Source organism: Buteo buteo, chromosome 21, assembly GCF_964188355.1.
Source record: "Buteo buteo chromosome 21, bButBut1.hap1.1, whole genome shotgun sequence".
Lineage (NCBI taxonomy): Eukaryota > Metazoa > Chordata > Aves > Accipitriformes > Accipitridae > Buteo > Buteo buteo.
This window is the reverse complement of record NC_134191.1, coordinates 20,977,559-21,001,287: the sequence shown is the minus strand read 5'-3', so window position 1 is coordinate 21,001,287 and position 23,729 is coordinate 20,977,559. Positions and strand designations below refer to the sequence as shown.

General features: G+C 46.4%; 1 protein-coding gene across 6 annotated transcripts in view; it reads right to left on the bottom strand.

Annotated features, from left to right (window-relative positions):
• Positions 1–119: 119 nt before the first annotated feature.
• Positions 120–23,729, bottom strand: part of IP6K1 (inositol hexakisphosphate kinase 1) — a 38,966-nt gene continuing 15,356 nt past the window's right edge. For 5 of the 6 annotated variants that reach the window (XM_075052964.1, XM_075052962.1, XM_075052963.1 and 2 more), the window contains 5 exons: positions 9,505–9,851; positions 6,938–7,148; positions 6,133–6,317; positions 3,664–3,839; positions 120–2,792 (listed from right to left, as the gene is read on the bottom strand). In XM_075052964.1, coding sequence (XP_074909065.1) covers positions 2,283–2,792; positions 3,664–3,839; positions 6,133–6,317; positions 6,938–7,148; positions 9,505–9,727 — 1,305 coding nt within the window. In that variant the 5' untranslated portion in view covers positions 9,728–9,851 and the 3' untranslated portion in view covers positions 120–2,282. The remainder of the gene's footprint in view (positions 2,793–3,663; positions 3,840–6,132; positions 6,318–6,937; positions 7,149–9,504; positions 9,852–23,729) is intronic. The other variant, XM_075052966.1, reaches the window with a different exon arrangement.

Sequence of the window (23,729 nt, the reverse complement as noted above, 5' to 3'; positions counted from 1 at the left end):
CGGGTAGTGAAGTTCACGCCGCCTCCACGCCGGTCCCCACCCCCCCAGCCCGGTTCTGCCTCCCCCCCGCCCCAGTCCCCGGGCTCGGACGGCGGGGAAGGCAGGCACGGCACACCACGGACAAAAACAGATCCTTTAATGGTTTTTGGTTCTCTGTGAAGCACAAACAGGGCGGTTATTCATGTAAAAACAAACGGGGGGGGGGGGGGGGGGGGCAAGGCTATGTACAAGCTGGGGAGTCCCACCGCGGCGGCTCCCAGGCAGCGCGCCCCGTCCGTCCCCTGCCCGCGCCCGGCCTAGCGAGGAAGAGGAAGGGGGGACACCGAGCCGCTCCCCAGGACGAAGGGCCCCGCTCCCGCCCCAGCGCAGCCCGCCGGGGACTAGGGCAGGGAGGGCAAGGCGGCCGCTCCCGGGACCCGGGGCATCTGCTCCCACGGCTGCTCGGCCAGACCCGCTCCCTCCTGCGACCCTGCGAGCCCTGCCTGGTGGGGCAGCCACCCGCAGAAGCGATGGAGAAGTAACCCAGGGCAGGGTTACTCCTCAGAGGTCCTCGTCCAGAGAGCGGGAGGGTAAGGGCAAGCTTCGGAGTAGCTGGGAGACGGGCAGAGAGGGGCGGTCGAGGACAAAGCTGGCACGACCCCTGCCCCCTTCCGCACCCAGTGCCGCAGACCTGCGCCCACCGTGGGAGCTACGGCTGGCTGCCAGCCGAGCACCGACGCTTTCCAAGCAGACCGTGCACACACAGAGTCGGCACACATGCTACATGCGAGTATTCCCCAAACAAGCTTTCCTGAAGTACAAAAAGAAAAAACAAAACCAAAAAGAAAAATATACCCAACCCTGGCTTTGCAGGTACCCAGGCAGTTTCTCAGGCAGCCAGGGTAATGGTAACGCCATGGAACAAGTCAGTGACACGGGGGAGGGAGCAACCAGGGGGTCCCAGTACAGAAAGGGGGGTGTGGGGGGTGTGATGCAGAGCTGGGTACAGTTCGGTACCACCAGGCCACAGTATCAAACGTTAATGCCCTCATCAATGGAAGCCGTGGGTAAAGCACCGACGCCAGGAGGGAGCCCCAGCAGCAGAGCACAGCCCAGCTGGCTGTTTTATCCACAAACTGGTCATTTATTTTGGGCAACACTGACTCCATGAAGCAAAAGCTAAACAGTCAGGCGATGGCACTCACCGCTCAGCCAGGTCCCCCCTCACCTGCCCCCCTGGAGACCCTCAGAGACAAGAAGGGGGGGGGGGGGGGGGTTGTCACAGCCCTAACCCTTGGCCTCCCCTTCCACCATCCCCGTGCACGGACCTGCCGGAGGAGCAGGGGCTGTGGGGCAGAGGCCCGCCGGGGGAAGAGGGCAGCCTTACGCTGCAGGGACATACTCGCGTGCAACCTGTGGGACCAACATTACACGACAGGAAGGGTTGAAATGGTCCAAAACGCCCCGCTGCACAGCTGGGGTCGCGTTAACTGCTACAGATACTATTGCTAGCCCATGAGCTGAGTTCTTGCTTGGTCAGTGGTCCAGGGCAGTTTCTCTCGCGGAGCCCAGTGCCTGCCCATACGCAGGTCTGCCCACGCCACCCCGTCGGGGAGGGAGCAGGCCCCGGGCTCAAGCACAACTCCAGGCGTGCGGCTTTCCCTCCTGGCCGCAGCTCTGCCAGGGGTTGCATTTGGTCATTTTATTTCCATGTTTGGGTTGGTTATTCACAGTACCCAAACAGCAGAAAAAGGCAGCATCAAAAGCAAAGCCCCATCAGCAAAACCCAGGGCAGAGCTAGCGCCACCAAATACACAGACCAGCACCTGTGCTGCTCACCATCAGCCCCACAGATGCTGCCGACTGTTAGCTGAGCGCCCTTTCCAAATAACTCAGGAGAATTTCAAAGGGAAGGCTCTCCTGGGGGCTCCTGAGGCAGGAGGCTCCTCACGCCACAGCTCCAGCCCCCTAAAGACCCCCAGGCTCTCCTGCTTTCTCTTCCCTACGTCCAGGTCCTCCCTCCAGAACGCACATGTGATGAGCAAAGAACCGCGACACCCAAAACCCAGCAGGCATCTACAGAGCCTCCTCCAGCAGGCAGAGCTAGTGCGGTCAGAACCGTCTGGTTGGCATGAGGAGCTCTTCCATCCTGCCTCCCCTCAGCTCTTCTATCCAAGTACATTTAAAAACAATGGAGCAATACAATTGTTTAAAACCAGAGTTGTCTGCTTTTTTTCCTGTGGTAGTAGGTGGTCGTGTCTGCTCCTGCCACCAGGACAAGAATAAGAGGCCGTAGCCCAGGGCTACTGGTTTTCCTCACGCATCTGTTCCATGATGTTGATGAGGCTTTCCAGCCCAAATACATAACCCATGTCGGGTCCGTCATGCACAGTGGGGTCATCACGAAAGCCTTTGAACGTGCTATGCGCAAAGTCAATCATACGCACGTCCACCTTGGGCTGGGCCGAGGAGCCGGGCTCCGTGCTGCCACCATCCTGAAGGCTCTCCGGGAGAGAGCTGTCCACCCGCTTCAGGCGCGTCTCCGGCCGGCGCTCCACAAACATCCCTGCCCTGCTGTCCTTCCCATCGTAAATGATGAGAAGGGAGCTGGAGTAGAAGCGGTAGGAGGCCTGTCTCTCCAAAACCGCCTTCAGGCTTCGCAGTTTGGCGAGGACAGGCTCAAAGAGGTCCTTGCGCAGCTCAATGCCGTTGTGGAGATACTGGTAAAGGGCATTGCGGAAGCCCTCGATGGAAAGACCGCGTCCATAGTATTTATTCCTGCATAAGTAATGTCCTGTGTCCAGCTGGTAGACCTAGAACACCAAAGGAAACACACATCAAGTGGGAGCACCAGGTTAAGTGCCCTGACCTGTCCTGCACTGACAAGGCAGAGGGGACTTTTTCTGTCCCCACCGTGCCCAAGAGCGAGCAGGAAACAGCTCTGCTTGTTCCCTGAATCCCAAAGTAGCTCATGGGTGCATCCCACAGGCACAGCCAGGGTGCCCAAGCAGTGGTTCTCTCCCAGGACACCCAAAAGGCAGCTCATCAGTCCAAGTGTCCCCAAGAGGCATGGCATAACAGACCGCGAGGCTTAAAAAGCAAAGCTGACAGCAACTGGGACAATCCTCTGGCAGCAGAAGCTGCCAGCATGTATTGCCATTATTATGTGGCATGTGCTAATGAGGGGCCCTCATTTGCTTCAGAGTCTGTGGGCAGAGATCTGGATTACAAGATCCTTCTGTGGGTGGGGAAAGGAGTGACTATTGCACAACAGCACCGGCAGCAAATCCTTGTGTGCAGAGCTGAGCCGCAAGAGGAAAGCAACTTCTTAACTCTCAATACAGTACAGAAGCAAGTGTCAGCTGATGCTGGGATGGAAGGACACCCCCCTCCCCAGGCACCATGATTCTAGCTGAACACTAAGCCACAAAAATCATTTTATCAGAAAATCCCCTAATTGTCTGTGAACAAAAAAGCTTCAGATAAAGCAGGCCGTCTCAGAAGAAGCAGGTTCCTTTGTTCTAGGCTTAGAAATGAAGACAAAAATCATGTAGCATGAACACTGGTGTACCTACCTGAACTGGAAGACACTGTAACTCAGTGCTCAGCAGAAAACACTAACTGGGAGGTCTAATGGGGCTGCAAAAAAGGAATGTGCAGCACCTGCAGCCTTGGGATCCCTACCTGCATCCCACAAACACGCACGCCCAAGGTGGCCGAAGTGCTCTGTTCACACTTCTTCATCTGCCGAGCAGCCTTCTCCTCGGACGCATCGTCTCCGTGCTGTCTGGTCCCCATCTTCAGATCAAGTACGCAGGGAAGCTTGAAGTGATGCACCACATTCTCCAGCAAAAGGAACTCTGGGAGACACGTCAAGGAGAGCTCACCTGTCAGAGACCGCTCCCCCGGGCCACCACAGACAGGGACTTGGGCCAGCGTGAGATAGGGCCAGGCAACAAACAGATAGGAACCAAAGAACAGATGGAATGAACCGTCTGGGGAGGTGAGGAAAAGGACAAAATGCAAACAGCGGTGCCCAGGCTTTGACTGTTGGTAGAAGAAGTGAGCCTGGCAAGCAGAATGGCCAACAGTAACCAAGCAGGTCACACACAGGCATACTGGAAACTCAGCAGGGGGAACCAACAAGCAAAATGCTGGTGTCAGGAAAGACACGGTATGCCAGTAAGAATTGCTGATACGTTAAGGGAGAGCTTAAAGTCTAATCAAATTAGCGATTTAACCATATGGATCAACAATACAATCCCCACGGACCAAAAACTCAAGGCTCAAGCAATAGCACAGTACTGTTGCTATTGGCCTGCCTAGAACAGCAAGACTGTGGGGAAACCGGGGAGGCTACAAAGGCAGGAAACAGAACAGTAATGGGAGCCTTCAATTACCAGCACGCACAATGGGCAAACCCTCCATTAGGGCACAGTGCTGAGAACAAACCCCAGACAATCAGTGCAGCAGCTTGTCCCAAAGGGGAAAAAAACACAACCCTGAAGTTTGCCCTGCAGGGCACAGTTCAACATGTTATACTGAAATGGCAACCAGAGCACAGCTAGGTTAAACCTGCAAGGAAGTTTAACATTTAAAAAAGAAAAAAGAATCTATCAACAATGTTTGATTTTGAAAGAGGAACTTCAAAAAAATTAAGGAAGTGTGATTAAAAAGAACTGGACAGCCAAAGAGAATTACTTCTCTGCAAGTGATACAGACTATTTAAAAATAAAAGCTGGAGGCTCAAAGCACATGTTTGAGAATAGGAAAAGGAAGCCTACACAGTTAAAATGATGAAGAATACAGCTATTAAAAGTAAGTTTGTTTCTATGTGAGGAAAGCAGTATCAAGCTCCAGTATGTGAAACAAAAAAACCCCACAAGCTGGCAAGTTCAGGACAAAAAGCACTAGGAGTCATTTGTGAAGGCACAGAAAATAACAAATCCATCTTCAACCATATGAAGAAGCCAGTCAGACTGCCCAAAGAGTTTAAAGACAAAGTACAAAAGGAGCTACAGAGGAGGGGGTTGGGATGGGGGGGGGGGATGTGAAGAGACCACCCCTAAAAAGAGAAATAAGTTTAATATTTTGCTTCTTTGTTTACCAGGGAATAGCTTACAGATTCCCAAGCAAGAACTCTCTGAGTTCAGAGAATTCTCAAACTGAAATGCCAAGAGAAGAGATCGCACACCAAACAGAAAATAAAGAGGTGTGCAAGTCATTTAACACTGCTTTAATACCAGAAGACTGAACAGTGGCTACCGCAACACTGATTTGCAGAGATCTGGGGAACTACAAACTAGCCTGACTGGTCTTACAGCCAAAGTTGCCAGCAGGGTCTTTCTGTGGAGATCCATGCTGTTCAACAAGTGATCCATAAAAGTGAGTGAACAGTGAGATGACAAATTTGCTCAAAGTACCAAGCTACTCAAGGTTGCAAAAATGAGGAACAGTTGTGAAAAACTCCACAAGGATCTTACAAGACTGACTTGGCCATTAAATGGGCAGGCAAAATTCACTAAAGTTTACAGGCAAGATGATAAACATAAGGAGAAAAAGATTCTTAATGCATAAAGCAATGTAGAGACAACTATTACCAGTCAGGCATGGCATCTTGGGGTAACGAAACAGCATTCAGAACAAGAGAGTTTGTTAGGAATTATGAGGGAGGGGAGAGGCAACAGCATTAAATCTCTGGTTCACCTGCATCTTCCGTATTGTCTGCAGTTCTGGTCAGAGTCTCCAGACGGATACAGCATAACTGGAAGAGACTCAAGAAAGGTGACAAGGACAAACACAGCTCCCTCCCAAGGGATTACCAAACAGGGTAGACTTGCATCAGCTGCCAGGCAAAGCCTGACATGAAGAACTACAGTTCAAAACACAAACCAACAAAGAGAAGGCCCAGACAAGAAAGAAAACATGAGATCTAGTCAGAAACCTGGCTTCTCTGAGCATCAGTGTCAGACATTAGTGTCACTGTATGGGAAGCGGGAAGGAATAGTGAAAAGAAACACATAATACAACTTTGGTTGTGTGAAGGATAGGAAAGCCAAAGGAAACGCAGGCCTAGCTGCCTCAGGCACAAATGTGTAAGGCTGGGGCAGCAGCAGCAACCTGATACACTCAGTTCTGCTTCCCAAAGGATACTGTAGAGTTTTCGGTCCTTGGATTCTGACCGCATGCGGCTCAGCTGCTGCTTATGACAGCGCAGGCTCCAGGGGTTATAGCTGATCTTTTCAGAGCTCAGACCGCTGTTCCCATCCAACATCTGAAATGGAACATCTGAATGGATGTGCAAGTCCACCCGTGGACTCTTCGTTTCCTGGATGCTGCTGGTATAAAGACAGAACAAACTTGCCTGTTAGAATGCATGCATTCTCCAGATACTTATGACTGTCACATCCCCCCCTTGCACACAACTATCTCCTGTTCCTTCTCCTGCTGCACACTTCACACAACACAAACCTTCTTAACAGCAAATCCTCACTAATACCCTGGGCTGTGGACCCATACTCAAGGATGTGGTCTATCTAACATCTCTGCTAGGTTGTACTGTAATTGACAGAGTAAGCAGGAACACTCGTTTCTCAGGGAGCTCTGGCTGCTGTGAGGAGGCAGAGAGCCATATTGAAAGTACCCTTGGAAGAAACCTCTGGATTAATAACCAGGTGGACTGAAGAGTGTTTCAATCTCCTCCACATACTTTGGTTCCACATCCAATAAACTGCCAAGGGTTATCCTGTGTCAGAAGCATTTCGCATGGATGAGTTTTTCCTGAAGCCAGCAAAACGCCTGAGACAGTTTGCAGCGCCATAGTGTGCCAGGCTAGCAAGTAAAAGACAGCCTGGTCACTGTATGGAAGCACAAAATGTCCTCAACAAAAGGAGCACCAGAGCTGAAAGGGGAAGAGACTTCTGCTCATCATATTGTCACTGGGCCCTGAAAGTTTTACCTTTCAGTGCTGTCACTGGCCAGGCCAGGCTTTTCCTCCTTGTGCTCAGTGCCACTGCTTGATCTGTGAAGGCTCCGACGTGAGTGCTTACGCCGTGGCTGGTCCCTCTCTGGCATATCATCTTGCTCCAGGGCCTCGTTCTCCACATAGGGATAGGCCACCAGGTTAATGTAGCCATCGCTGTCTCCCTCAAAACAGACAGATACCACACCTGCCAGAGAGAAGTGACATGTCAGTTCTGTTTTCCAGGGGAGGGAATACACAACCACTAGCACCCAGATGTTCAACAGGAGAGAGGAAAATGTAGCTCACAGAGCAGCAAAGCAAATCCAGAGCAATGAAAGGAGGTTCAAGACTACAAGAACCCAGGTGTTGTTAGCACAGCAGAGAGGAGAAAACCCCAAATAGTGCTCTGTGTCACTACCTGAGTGGACAGGCAGCAGCAGCAGGGTAAGCTCTGCCACCCACAGGAAATTAAGGACAAAAGCGCAGCTGGTAGGCTGAGGGGTGTGATTATTTCCTTCCATTCAGTCTTGCAGCAAATGTCGTCAAACTGGAGAAAGTCAAGCACAGTCAACCAAGATGCTGAGGGGGGCAAAGCATACAAAATATATATCTAGTTAATTTGGATAAGTATCAGTGTCCTGCAGAAGCATTCCTGTTGTTGACAAGGACATTGCTAGCCAAGGAGGAGCGTGCTTTCTCTGCTAATGGAGCTCTCCAGCATCTGAGCTATGATATGCAGAGCTCTGAAGCTGAGGTGACACCTGCCACTCTTCTCACAAGTCAGCCAGTCTTGCAGAAAAGGGATCTGCAAAGGTCCCAGGGCTTCCTAGCAATAAAAACAGGGGGCCCTGGAAGTAAAACTACCTCAGCCAGGTGCAGGCAAAGTAGGACCATTTGTGTCCTGTCCCATTTGACCTTCTGAAGGCTCCTAGAAAGCACCAGAGTCCAAGGGAAGGTATAGATCTTTCACAGCACAGAAGACTAAATGTATCTAGCTGGCCAGCCACAGAGCAGGACGGCTGACACTTCTAGTTAGGGCTGACATCTTCATCTTTGGGACTCCCTCAGCCCTGAAAATGAGGCTATCAGCCCATCTCCTAACTTGCAATGACAAAAATCTTTCATTAGCTTGTCACCAGTATTGAGGAGCTGCCAGGAGTATCAGATGCTAGATGCACCGAATCAAATGATTCACCACAAATGTGAAGAAACCTTGCACTGCTTAGCTGATGCAGGCCATCACATTACTGTCCCTCCTTTTTCCTTATTGCACATGACAATGCTAACAAGGTTCAGGCGGCTTAAGACAACTTCAGAGCAGTTGAGGACTCCAGCACGTCACTACATAAATGCCACTCCAAGTACTTTGGCTGCCTGGACAAGGTCCTCAAGATATCTCTGTGAAAGGCCAATCTTACAGTAACGTCCAAATGCTCATATAGGAAATATCATCCCCAATAGTCCTCTCCCCCAGATCAGTAGGAACAATTTCTGGGACTATCAGGAAACTGCACGGGATTCTCAGACGAAATCCCACGCTGGGGTGGAGGTGCACACCCTACGCCTTTAGGCTACCAGGAAGTATCTGACTTCAAGATGACAAGTCTCCATCTGGACTATCAGTTTCATCACTTTTAAACACATCTCCCGAGGAAAGCCTGACACCATATCAATTCTAGTAACTACAGAGGCTTTAGCTGGGATTTCTGATGGGTCACTAAAGCACCATATGGCCCCAGAGTGGCTCGAGAGTACAAGAGGACCTGTCTGTTGGAGACTGTATCTTTCATTCATGACCTGCATACAGACACAGGTAGGTAAGCTGACACTGCTTTGAGACCTTCAGGCTGCAGCCAGATCAAATGACAAGACCCTGAACAGATGGTGGTCCCAGCTGTCTGTGAAGCACCATCTTGCCAATGCCACACAGTGACAAAGAAGCAGAGGCAATAGGAACACTGAGTCCCCCAGAAGGCTACTCGAATACAAACACAGGGCAAAAAGCATATCAAGCTTCTGAAAGATACAGATGAGCTGCCATCCTCCTACAATGATACAGACACTGGAAAATTCCATTCCTTCAAAGCAGCTGGGGATAAGGCTTCACCTCCGTGCTGGGTAAGAAACACTTCCTGCTTCAGCAGCTTTCTGATACGGGTCCATAAAAGAGATGGGATAAGGAACCAATAAATTACCGGACTGGAATATGCAAATGCTCAGTATACGATCCAACTTCATTTGCTCAAGGTCAAGGCTGTAATTGACAATAACGTGGTAGTAAAATTACTTCAGTTACAGATCCATAACCTTAAGCTTCAGACTATAACTGTCACACTGCATATTCTCTATCTAGAAGGAGAAGCACACCGAACTCTGCATGCGTACAAAAAAAGACTTCCTTCTTTCAAAGTGCTCCTATCAAATTGCTAGCCTGCAAAAGAGAATTGAAAACAACAAATAAAATGACACCAAAAGACAGCAAGGCATCAATAGCTGCAGGAACATGAAAGGTCAGGTTTTTGAAGCACGTAACTGCATTCTGGAATGACAATAGGCCTCACCTTTGTACTCGGGTGTGAATTCCTTCATTTCTGGGGGCAGAGATTCATAGAAGCGCTGTTCTCTGGTAATGAGGGGCTTGCAGACAGTATGGTCATCGTAGCGCATCATGCTGCTGTGGCCACCCACCTGGTGAATGAAAGGCTCCAGCAGGACCCCCCGGTCTCCAGATCGAGTGGCATTCTTGCCATACTTGCCCACTTCCATGGTTTGACAAACACACATTGCGTTGGGCACCAGTTGCACTCTTGGAGCATGGGGAGAGCCACATGGGCTAGAAGGGGTAGCTCAGCAGCAGTCAGGCAGCCACAGGGGGGGAAGTCCTGGCAATCTGCTTCCTTACAATGACCTGAAAAAGCAAAGGAGATTCCTGTGAACAGAGGACCACTTGCATTCACTCCCCGTTGGTTCAGAAAAGTTTTTGGTATTTATTTATATCCATAACCATTCCTCTTCTGTTCTCTGTTTACATCCCCACTTGTTCCAGCATGCTCCTCACCACCTCTTTAATCCTGCAGGTAAACACACACTAATTCAGAGGCAGTCTCATCTAGAGCTTGTCCAATAGGGTTGACAGAGACAGGGAAAGGAGGAGGTATGAGTATTTTGAGCCTCCCATCTTTAGAAAATACTATTTCCTTCCTTTAGTTAATTTTATCAGTAAAGCAACATGATAATGGAGCACCAACCCCAAGTTACAGCAAAATTAAAACCAAGCCCACACCAGCCTAGCAGTAACGGTGACTGACACAGGCAGAACAAACATTTCAAGAATCTGAATTCCACTACCTTGTGCCTCTGCATTTTTAATATCTAAACGACTAAATAATTCCTGCTTACCTCCTACTCTAACATTGTTTCCTCCTTTACTGACTTGCTTCTCTTCAAGCTATGAAAGACCCTCGAAACAAGACAGTCATTCTGTCGCTGTGCATATGCTCTAAATGAATGGATACCACTCAGATTCTCTCCTTTATTACTCTAAGCCCTTCAGGACAACAACTATTTCCTGATGCTTTCACAGCACCTACATGCACAACAGGTCCCTGATTTCTAGAGGTAGGCAAGAGAGATCACCAAATCCAAATGAGATTAAAGTGCTTTGGAGAAGACGGATGCTCTTTTAACATTTGCAGAGTGCCCAGCACAGCCACAGGATGATGGAAAAGTAAAGCCATCCAAATTCTCTCCAGATGATTTGCCCTTTCCAGCTTAGAACATAGCTGCTCCTGAGGCTGCTGGGGAAAACACCACAGGATTTCCTCACAACAATGAGTTATCCAAAGTTTTTGGTTCAAGAACCATATGGTGACTACAGTTTCTGAATTTGTCAAATTTCTAGTTTCTTAGCACTGCCACAGCCAAGGGCAATAATTTAAGAACTGAGGGATCTTGGAGGCCTGAACAAGGGACACAGTTCAGGCTATTCCTCATCTAGCCACTGGATGTCTCCACAGCTACACAACACTGCCAGGCTGGGGGAAGTTCAGGATGAAGATGGGCTCTTCTCCCTCCCCTCCAATTCAATCATGCAAGAGATGCAGCTCAAGAGATTCAAAAGGAGGGGCAATACTTCATAACATGTTTAACCCAACCTTAACCCAAAACCTCCCTGCAACAGGACAACACTTCCTCTCCCTGTGCGCATGTTCCTGCTTGCTCCCTCGCACTGGATTTTGGGATAGTATGAGTGTACGTACATTTGAGTTGAATCATCTCACTGATCCAATGGAAAACATTTCCTTTGTGGTTACATGACCACACAACTACATTCAGTGTCAGGGGAACAATGTGAATATTTAGCTGGCTTTGAAGGGGGGGGGGGGGGGGGGGGGGGGGCAGGGAATAGGAAGGAAAAAAAAGCCCAACAACACAGATGGTTCCTCTCTGTAGCAATTCTATCAAAGTCTCTTCAAAGTATCCTTCAAAGTCTCCGTCTCCTAAACTCACTCAGAGCCTAAGAGGTATCACAAAGACAAAAACATGCTGTGGATTTCTCTCCTCCCTCTTATTTGCTTTATCATCAAGAAGAAATTTCAGCAGCAGAGGCTTGCTTACATCACATATATTTTAGTTTGGTTTAATGATAGTTAATATACGAGAACAAGCAAGGTGCCAGCATCTGCAACAGATCAGCACTTCATAGAATCAGACAAATGCTTTACAAACTTAAATCTCCCCTTACTGACATAGCTTTGTCTTGGATTCAGTTTCTTTTGCTTTGCCAATGCCTAAAGCCGAGTTCTCAGTTATTCCGAACAATATAGGGGACAAGTTTAACTTCACACCTTCCTGCAGTTTAAACTTCACAGGACAAGAGAAATAAGAGATTCATCTGTGCGATAACAGTAGTTGCCATACTCAGGAGACATGCATATGATGCTCAGGTCTGGTACTAGTCCCAGTTTCCACTGAAAGCCAATCACAAAATGTCTCAGGGTCTCAGTTTTGGCAGTGACAGAAGGAAGTACTATTGTCCATACTCTAGAGAAAGGGGATTATCTAAGCTGACTCATTAGCCTCATACACCTTCACTAACTTCAGATGGAGATCACAAACACCCAGGCAGACACACCCCCTGCAAAGCCCACGCAGGCTGTTCTCACCATCAGGAGTGCCTCATCTGGGGGCTACAGGCAGATTTCAGCCATCAGAGCAAGAGATCTGAACCCTTTGCCTACTTTCAGCAGCCTTCTTTCCTAAAGGTGAGCAACAACAAAGCATATGCCACCTGAATTATTCTTAGGACAGCAGCCACCCACTCTGCAGAGTCCCTCAAGCCTTCTCCACTGCATGGCCTAGAGGTATCCATGAGATGACTGCAGTCATCCAAGGGCTCCTGGGAAAGTGGCAATGAAAAACAGGCTGCAGCCACCAAGAAGTACCCCAGGCTCACTGCTAAGTACCCCACCGTCCCCAAGAAAACCCAATATGACAAGTTTCGGATGTGCAGGCACACTGGGAGGGAGTGACAGCCACAAAAAAAAAAAAACCACAAACAAAAAACAAACACATTCTGTGGCTGTGACAGAAGAAGAGCCAGGCACCAGTTGGGGAGAGAGCCCAAACCCAGTTAGAACTGTTCCACATATTCATCCATGTGCTCTAAAGAAAACAGCAATATAGCCAATATATTCCCACGTACAAATGAATGTGAGAAAAAATATTTTGTGGCAATTAGCATTTCAGAGAACATTTTTAAAGATGAAGCTGTCTACAGAGCTTGAAAAACAGACACTTTATAGCTTAGATACAGCTTAGTGTTTTACATCAGACTAAATCAAAGTAAATGGTTATTACTAAACATGCACTCTATTCACAAAAAGACAGAAGAATCCCAGCAGTTTCAAACAAATATAAAGCAGAAAACTATCTGAAGGCCTAAATATTACTTATCCTTCCTCTATTACACAAAGGCACAGGTTCAACTATTTTACCTGGCTTATAAAATTCAGAGTCCTTCCAATTATACTGTAAAATACAGTGCACAATCCACACAACAGCTTGAGGGTTCATCCAGGCAGATCCTTTGGTATCTTCCAATACCACCATTATAGCTCAAACAGCAGTAAAACATTCAGGCTAGTTTAGCATTCCCCCTTCCAACAGACTGAGCTATAGTCAGCAAGACAGATCACCCATCAAGCCAGACTCACAAGTGGGGGGTGAGGTTCAGGAGCAGAGTTATTGGTGACTGCAGAAGGACATACCACATCCTATATTCCATTATCCTCCCCAGTACAAAATTCTTGTACTGGAAGAGAATTTGCTCTGCAATATTTAAGTCTAGATGCCTATTAGTGTATCTGCTCTCAATTTGTACTGCATACCTCACTGTTCAAATGCTTTTTAGCAGGATGGGCATAAAGAAGAGCAATAAGCTGTATTTTCTGGTAGTAACACAAAATATTTCCAAACAAAAGTCAGGAATACACACAAGGTGACTCTGCTCTTCCTAACCATTAAGTGGGGTAAACCCTGCCCTCAATACCAACATTACCCTCCAGCCGGGAATACACACCTCCACAGAAACACTGCTGTGCTCTTGAAGACCCAGCCAGAGTACTCCAAAACGTTACTGAGCCCTGGCTGAAGACTACCGATGTCTTACCAGACCACCACCAGAATCAAGGAGATGCCTGCTCCTGCCAGTTCACAGCGCCAGAGCGCTGCCACCTGAGGATGCCAGCACAGGAACAAGCGAGTGGGAAAAGCAGGGATGTCTTCTTTGATGGTGTAACTTAAGGTGACAGGGAAACTAGCCTCAGAGGTCACTACACACTTGAGAGGTGGGGGCAGAGAGCTGCACTGCAGTGGGTGTGAGAATTACTGCAAACTGCACCCACGATGCTGACATTCCCACTCTTTATAAGCTGTCTTGTATGGGAACACTGGCAATGCTTCATGACTCACTAGTAAAGCTATTTTCCAAAATAAAAAGGAGAACAAACATTTAAAATCGTGATGTATTACATGGCGAGAAAGCTGACTGCATTAAGCCCTGTTGACTCATGCCTTCACTGTAAGCAGGCTGCACGTCTGTCTTTCCAGCATCGCCTTGGTGCGGCTCCTAGGACCGTGGCCAGCCCTCAGGACCTGCGGTGATGAAGACTAAGGCAGATGGCCACTGACGATTCTGGAGCCAGGCCACAGGCAAGGGATAAATACTGACCTCAAGGTCACACTGACAAAAGTTTGACTTTCCCTTAACAACCCCAAAGCAGTCAGGAGCAAAGCACAGGAATACAAAATACCAGTACACCAGGCATCTGCACAATGGGTGCCTGGTGACTACTTCTTGTGAGCTAGTCTTGTCAGCAAAGAGAAGCAGCAGCTAGCACCCATGCTGAAAAGCACAGTGTCTTCTAGTCACTGGATTGGGTGACCCAACTTCTACAGAAGAAAATCCAGTCTAAGAAAAAAAAATCTCCCACTGTGCTATGAGATCAGCTTCCCAGCACAGCAGCTGACCCAGAGGCCTGAGATACGTCTGTCTAGTCAGCAGAAAACGGAGATGACCCCTGGGACCTGGGCAGAAAACACAACTCTGCAAGAACCTGTGGCAACGTTTAGGACAACTAGAAACATTTGGCCAGCCTCGTATCCAGGAAGCTACAAACCCTCCTAGCCTGCTTGAGCACATAGCTTTGAATCCTGAGCCTTCCCCTGCATCTTGTCCAATGCTTGAACTATTACCAAATACAGCCCTTTTTGGACACGCTGCCCTCACCAAGGCAAGTGTAGCTCTTCAGATCGAGGCCAGATAGTAGAATACAATCTGTATGCATGCATCAAAAGCAAAACAGAAGTCTTAGGAAAAGCTGCTGCAGAATGCCAGTTGAAGAAGAGAATGCCAACAGCGAGGCTGCTGGAGGAACTGCAGTAAACAAAGGCCACTGGAGAGGACAATAACCACTAAAAAGGTGTGCTCCACCCTATGCCATGAGCTGAACAAAAGCATGCTTCCTTCACCAATACTTTTCCTGCCCCAACAACAGGTCACAAATGCACCAACTGCCAAGTGTGCACAAGTTAAGAGCCAAGCTCTACTTTAAGATAGAGCTTAACTGAACTTAGAGAAAGGACCACATGGAAAATAAGATCAAGCTTGTATTACAAGTCCTTCAGCACACCCTATGCTTCTGTCTCCTAGAGATCTGAAGGAAGACTATTTGTGCCATACTTGAACACACCAGTCAAAAAGCTTTAGCACCTCTGCCAGTAGCCTGCAAGAATTTTCTCCTCTTCTCTTCCTAAGAAAGGAGCGGAAGCCAAGCCTTTTTAGCTCTTTCTGAAGAGAGAGAGGCTGTGCTGTGCACTTTTAACTATGGCTGGAATGCCTAAACCACTCGTTAAAACCAGTGCCTAGATCCGAGGTTAAAGGCAGCTTTTTTCTTGGAGGCCAGATTAGCAGGAATTGCAAAGGCTCTTCTGCTGTCACCTACACATAAAGCATGGCATGCTTTCAAGGAGGGATGAGGTACTTGAAGTCCCCTAGGCATCTAGACCCAGGGTACAGACAATACCTGTTTTCTCACACTGGCATGCTACAGTGGTAGCTTCCCTTTTTTTTTTTTAAGCCAAGCCTTAGCACACAACAGTGCATAGGGAACGTCTGCCACGTTTATCAACATACAGAGCAGGTGCTCTGCAACGCTTTGTGAACATCTGTCATGCAGCTGTCTGCAAGTGAGGGTAACCAAAGCCGGGGCTCAAACGGCCTCTTCCAGCTTGTATTCTTGTTCGGCCTGACGCTGCAAAACCTGGCACTACTGTGATAACATCAGGCTGGGGAGCAGGAGAGAACTGCACATAACAAGGATGATATAAGCTGATTTAATTCCCTTGCTGCTCTTTTCTCCAGGCTTCCCTTTCTTCACTGGAGAAATGCAGCACATTGGCAGGAGGACACAGGCTGCCTGGGGACCTGCCAGTCCTTGTCACCGCTATCAGTGTCACTGCAAAGGGGAGGCTGGAGGAAGGTCCAGCCCTGGTCTGGTCATCACCACTTTCCTCTCCAGTAGGCAGGGAGGATGAGAGAGAGGGAGCCAAGCTGCTGAATCCTGCTGCACCTCGCCACAAATATACCCTGTCTCAGTAGTAAAGGGCACCTTCCTCCTCTGTTCAAAAGCACTGGCTTCAGTCCAAGCCTGAGTTTCCATAGCAGCAAGACCTGATCGAATACGTACACGCATTAACAAAGGTTGCTTTATCAGTACCAGCCCAGAAGATTTTCTTCCAAGCTTGTGCCTAGGAGAGCAGGGTCATCCAATATCAGCTTTGCATTTTATAGGAGAGATGAGAATGACACATGCTTTCTAGAGAAGAGCTTAGGGAAGATCAATGCTTGTGAGGCCTCATTGCTCAGCTTTCTGTGAGCTAATTTCTGGCTTCTCTTCATCTCATTTACAAAGAGGAAAAAAGTCTCTGCTGGATACAGGTTATTTTTAAACTATTCCAATGCAAATGCTGCTGTTCGGCACAGCTCTCAAATCCAACAGAGACAGTTAGAAAGCAACTTACTTTCAACAGTCACAAACCATAAGGAATCAACCTAACCCACCAAGACATTTCTTGAATTCACACTAGTGAAGGGGCTCAGAAAATGCAACATGCTCGTCAGCAGAAAACTAGTCCTTGCATTCATAGCAGGGAAGGGGGCAAGGAAAAAAAATTAAAAAAAAAATCACATCAATCCCATTGAAGAGGTTTGGCTTAAAAACTAACTTGGAAAGAACTTGTAACTCAACTAACAAACTGAATAAGCAGAGGGAACAACTTCACCTCCCGCCTCATGCTGGTAATAAAGCATACCTGCTCTTCAGTCACAGACCTTCCCTTCTTGCCAACAGTGAGGCTTAAATAAGCCAGCCACATCCCTAAGGAAGTCCTGAAGGACTGCACAATCATCCAGGTAACTCCACCCAAATGCCTCCCCGGTAGGAAGATGATGGAATAACTATGCTGAGTTCAGCACGATGAGCAGTATGTTCAGAAACACTGCACTTTCATGTCAGCTGTGGGTACCAAATTCTACAACCTCAACAGCATCAGAAGGTGGGACAGATGAGCAGGTAAATGCACCACCCTAATCTGCTGACACTAAGAGAATGAGTCAGAGCTGGTGATGCTTATGCTGAACCAGAGGACAAACACACCACACAGCAAGCCACTGGCAGAGAAAAGGAAGGTACAATTTTTGTGGTAATATGCACAGAGCTTAGCCAGATGAATGGCGCTGGGGAAGACTGCTCAGTGGCAGGGGCAGCCCCACCAAACAGATGAAAATCCACTGCAATCAAGTAAGTGGCAGTCTCAGGTTTGTGCCACAACAGGGGTGAAGAGAACAACTGGCACCTCCTAAGTAAGTTCTTATCTCATCTTCTCCTAGTTCAAAATGCCCCAGAAGTCCTCGGTGGTGTCAAGGCCAGAGCCAAGGAAGACAGTTCAGCCTAATCACCTACAGAGTGACTGCTGGCCCCTGAGCCAGAAAGATGCTTTCGTCATACACGTGTGCAAGCACTTCTGGAGCTTGAGCTCCCACTCACAGCTTCACACAGACTCGACAAGTAAAAAAATGGTTGTGCACCTTAAGCTTGTGTCCCTCAGGGCTCCTAGCCAGTACAGACACCTGGAAGGCTGGTGGGAAGATGGGACAAGATCCTCCCAGCTTGTGTTAAGAACAAGAGGAAACCTCCAGCAAAAACACCAAAATCCTAGAAAAGGGAAGTACTTGTGCAGCAATAAAATCAGTTTTCAGGCTTGAGGGGGTGGTTGACAGGAACTGAAAGGAACAGTCAATGTGCTGCATCTTACACCTGCCACACACAGAAAGCAAAGCACAGAGAGGTCAAAGTGAGGGTTCTGCAACAAGAAAAACAGTCAACTCCCCCAACTCAAGAGCAAGGGTACACACATACTCTGCTTTCAGACCATATGTGGGCTGCCAAAGAAGAGAAAGAAGGGGTGTTTTCTGGCTCTTTGCCCTCCACCATTTCATAATGAATCTTCAGAAGATAAGGGAAAAACAAGAGAGAAAAAACAAGACCTAACCAGAAAAACAAAATATATAATCTATTTGAAATTAAAAGTCAAGCAAAAAAGTTTCATCTGCCTACACTTCATAATTTTTTTCTGCTTTCAGAATCTGTAAAAACATTGAATTAAGGAAGAAAACCTAGGTGGACAGCTAGGCCTCCAGTTCTCTCATAGGGGAATGACAGTCAAAAAACACTCATCAAAAGCTTGGTCTGCACAAGGAAAAAGTGCATGTTGATACTTTACTCATCCACCACATTCTCTCTAGTTTGGTAAAACAGGGCAGATTTTAGGGTGGAGACAACTGCTTGTCTTGGTTGCTCTTTAAAGTGACCCTCCACAATGAAGCAAACTCCATCCAAATGCCCGGCTTTAAAAAAAAATCCAATATTATGTTCAGATTTCTTTTGGCACTGATGGAGCCAAATCAGTTTCTAATTCCTTCTTCAGTTATTTCTTCAGACCATGGATACACAAGGCAATCCTTCGATAGCTGCACCAGCATAAGCAGCACCCTCCCACTCAACTCTGCTGTGCTGGTACAACTGTTTGCAGTCTCACCATGAATCAAATTAGGAAACTGATCGCAGTTAAAAATAAACCAGCACTTTGTTTTGTTTTTTCTAAGGATTACTTTTCAACCCAGGTCAGATCCCCAATCTATTGTACAGCTGTACAAACAGTTGTATCAGCACAAGGTGCCTGAATTGCTGATGGTTATCCTTGTGCCTAGAGCCAACGTTTGCATTCCCAGCTCACCTCTTATTTCATGGCTGCTGTAGAACAGGATTACTTACTAAACTGAACACGTAGGGTACTTTATTGCCACAGCTTGCAACCACGTGGAGGGTCTCTTTAATGAGACAAAATGAGGTCACACTGATGCATATCCTACAAGTAAGGCATGGCTACTGAGCTCCCTTGAGCTGTTGCTTGTCCTACATTATATGTCATTTTTGCAGTCTGCATGCTGAAATAAATATAAAAACATGACTAACAAAGTCACTGATGCGAATGAACAGCTTTGGGCCAAGTTCTGAAACAAAACTCTCCTAGAAATTGCATAACCATTAACTATGTTGGTGATCTTCCATTCAAAAAACTCAAGCCTATGTGATGCACAGATTCCCACCGATTTGAAGACTGTGACATTGAAGGAGTGGGGATTCTATCTGGCAACTCTTCAATTGCAGCTGAATTTTGATTTTAACATGGCAATGCAAAAAGTAGAAAATCAAAATAAGCACTGAGCGATGATGACATGCTAGCATGCTTTAGAAATGACCATGACAGAAACAGACTGAAGGTTCTTTTCCCAAGTTACTGGCTCAAATACTGTCTGAAACACAACCAACTGAAAATTCTTCCTATTTGATGGCTGCCTGGCAACCTACTGGAAAGGACTTGGTTCTCAGTTCTTTGCTTTCAGCTGGTGACAGGTACCCACATCAGACACACACCATTATATAAAGCCTTCTCATTGAAAACAAGGCACAAAAGATTGAATAACCATTAAGATTTGACTTCTAGAACAGGGTAGGAGGCATGTTAATGAAACAGGTTCAGGAAAAAAGATTTCTACAGTTTCTGTTGTGTCTGCTCTAGAAGGCAAGAATCACAGTCTCTAAGCTGTTCAGCAGCCTTGTTTTGTAGATGTTGTCAAATCAATCCACGAGGACACACAATATTAACAAAATCGGTATTTGGTAAATGTTACCCTTCTTTCCTTAACAGGCATCTCAGGGTATAGTTCCATGACAGCTTAAATCAATCTAAGTCAGCATTCTTCAAACCCATCCTCTCTCCTGAGTCAGCACTGGCACTCAGCTGACCCTGCTCAGAAACAAGCTTGGCAAAAAAGTTAACCCAGAAAAAAAAAAGTAGTTGTTTTTGCCAATGTGGCTTCCTGAACTGGTTTAGTGCCAGTGCCCAACAAAAGTAAAAGGGAAGAATCATCCAACAGGGCAAGAGCAGGCAGAAAAGTAGCAGGGCCAATTTCATTCAGCTTCAACTCTCCTGCAACCATACACGGAGAGAACAGTCTCACCCTGACTTTAAAGAGACATGAGTTGCTGCTCCCAGCAGAAAGATCATTCAACTTTTTCCCCCTCTCTCCTGATGTCTTCTTTACACCAGCATCAGCACTCTTGCAGACAGCTAGATTAAGCACCCAATCTGGTAGGAAAGTAAAACAGCAATATAAAAAAACCAAAACAAAAAGCCTTTAGTTTTCAGCTGGATCAGGTCCCTAACAGATTGGACCATGAGGTTCAACAATCCCCGTAGCATCAAAAGAAGGAAGACAGTGGGAACCTGTGACTAAAGGCAAAGAAAGAAAAGGCTAAAGTTCAACTTCAAGCAACTGCAAAGCTGCACTCTCACTCAACATAGACAACAATAGGACTATGTCATATTTATAACAAAACCACTTCTGTACAGAAGATTTAAATTGTACATAAAAAAATCAGCAATCTAATTCTTCATGTTTTAATTTTCCACAACACACCATTAATACTTAAAATGCCGTATTTCCTCAAAAATAAATCTTTGTTACCAGCATTATTTTCAGAGCAAAGGAGCTACTAAAAATATATAGGGGAGAGTGAGAAACAGCCTGTTGTGATTAACTAGGGCATGACAAACAGCAGCAGCATGTGCAAGCAGTACCGGGGAGCAAAGCCAGAAGGAACAGTGACAACAACATTATACAAACAACACTGATTCATGAACAACAAAGAATTCTTAGAAACTGCTCCCTGGGTTATGTCCAAGGCTCTCCTTACCTTGGTTAAACTATTAAGAAAGTCACTTCAGAAAGCTGACTACTTCTGCACAACCAAGCTTTTTCGGAAGCAAGAGCTGATCCATCTAAAGGGCTTTATGTAGCAAACCACTGCAACAGTTACTGTGAAGTAATCCATAATCAAACAGGTTTCAGCAATAATGCATGCAACTGAAGTGCAGGTACTAGCCAGGGTAGTTGTCAATCAATATACCAGAGCTCCCTATGTGCTGTCATACTCAGAAAGGTGAAAGCCTCACCAGATGTATTGCAGTGACACTAAAGGTGACATGAAGCTGGAACTAGTAATTTGTCCCCTGCCTCACCATGAAAAGGGTCTTGTGCCATCACAGCTCCGAAAGCTGCATGTATGTACCCCTCATCTGCTGGAGACCGAACACTTCACCATTCACTGTGCACTGTGATACCTTAATGCTAGTGACATTACAGGGTCTTCTCAGGACTTCTTTAGGACTGCAGTCAGACACCTGAATTTCTCACAACTTTCCAATACAAGTAAAATATACATGCAACAAAATAAGGCAAAGGTGAAACTGCGGTGAAGCTGCAGAGTGCTAAGCAGAAGCACGTGGTCCCATTTAGATCAAAGAATGCTCTAAGTGTCTCATGAGTAATAGACTAGTATCTGTATAGAGTAAGACTTCATAACGCTGTCACATAAGATTATTAACCCATATACACACAGCTGTCTTCTGGCAGGTAGTCTCTGCTTGTGCAAACCTGAGGCAGTAGGAGCTTCACAGAGATCAAGACTCTTGCAGGATTCATCTAGATTTATTTTCCGCTACTGTGAAGTGAAATATGAAAAAGGGAAATAAATTGATCAAAGAGGCAGAGCGTCACACAGGGATTGTTTCTCACCCTGCAAAAGGTGACCTCCCAAAGCCTCTTTGGCTCTCCTCTCCTTTAAGAGGATTATGAACCCTACCCTGGGGAGACCTCTGCTCAGCTACTGGCCCACTGATATTACACATTAATACTATGTCTTGTCTCTTTATTCTTATCAGCAGAGAGATATGAGAAGAATTTAAGGTCACTGCTCAAAGATCAGGACTTTAAATGGAACCTCTAATGCAAGCAGGGAAAGCCACAGCCAGTGGCATTCGGTGGGGACTCTGCTTTGTGGCTACCATATGTCCAGCTGCAGGTCTGCTTAGTGCAGACCAATTCAGCTTATTTGCACATGCATGCTACTGACTACCCTTGGAAGCAGACATTTCATCAAGGAACAACTAAGAACCAGAGATCATCATATGCTAAAAAATTAGGGCAAGTCTAGTGAATGCGGTTCACATTCCACAGCTCATGCACGGACTATACCAAACCAAAGAGAAAGTCTCAGAGAGCACTAAGCCCAGGTGTATTTTCAAGAAGCGAGGAGCAGCAATGCACTACAAGTACACATTGGCATTTCAAATGGAAAGCTAAGGAGTAGACTGCAGCAAATTCAGTTATATAAATCTTTTTTTCACAGACACCAGGAACTGAGAATTTGAGGACAATTTTCCCCCCGTTCTTTTGGTTTTTGCACCTTCCAACAAGACACCATTTGGACACTTCTGAATGGAGTCTATGAAGCAAGTCCTGAATGATTGATCCCTAGACAGCAGTAATCAAGAATCATTTCATTTGCCACTTAATAGCGCACAGACGCAAAGCAATCTATACTGCCATGCAGGTGAACATATGCGGTTTTTCCTTCACAAAGTAAATCAAAGTTAAAATGCATTACGAATTCCATAGTTACAAAAACTGTAAAGACTAGACATGGAGAAACCTTAACAGGTAGGAACACATCACCAGCAAAGATGCAGAATCTCTGTGGAAGGAGATTTAGGATGAGATTAGACACATATACAAGCTAATCCCAACAGATACAGTCAGTTTCAATTTGGGACAAATGGTAAAATGTTCAAGAAGCGGAAAAAAAAAGTATGTGGCTAACACAACAGAAGATCTTCTCAGATGCCTCTGTAAGAACACTCCATGTTTTTGGCCGTTTCAGACTACACAGTGCAACAGCTAAGTGAAGCCAAGAGTTCAGAGTTTTAACCAATAACTGTACAGAGAAGCGGCTATAGGGTTAACCACAGAAGCACAAAAGCCACAAGGAGCTAAACCCATGAAGAATTATTACAAAAGCTGTAAATGCAGAGGAGCTCAAATTACATTCCTTAAGTAGTTTTGATAAAATAAGAATGATCTACAGCTTTCCAAGAGACCGCTAACTGAAAGACAAACATAAGCAGCTTGTGGTGAACTTGGATTTTTAGTATCTGTTCTTAACTTTTGAATTATGATGCTTTTAAAAACAGAAAAAAACAGCTTTGATTAAAAAAATGTCAGTTGCTGCAGATAATTGATTTCCACAGAAAAATCCACAACTAGGACAGAACAGAACTTCTAATTGCTATTTTTAATTCTGCAGTGACAAAAAACCTCAAGACAAACGTTATGTAAGACCATTAACCTCTTTGCTCAAAACTGGCACCTTAATTTAGCACGCTACCACACTAGATAGCTTAAACTGAATTCTTAATGCCAAAGTGTACCACTGGCTGCAGCAAGGCAGCAAGTGCAATAATGGAAAGGAAAAAATTCCAAAGCAAGCATCATATACTGAATTTTGCAATTACAGTTCCTTGGGCACAAGTAGATATACCAGAGCCTGCCCAGCTCAAAAGAAACAGTATGCTTTCAAGATTGATATTCCCAAAAGATTATCAGATGCTCCCTAGTATTTTAGGAACACTTAAAAGAAATCAAAGTACACAGTACATCTGGACTGATGGAAAACCTCCAGCTCACCTTCTATACTAGAATGTGGGTCAAACCCAAAGAGGCTGTAACCTGCTGAAAAGGAAATTACATTCTGAGTGACTGTTT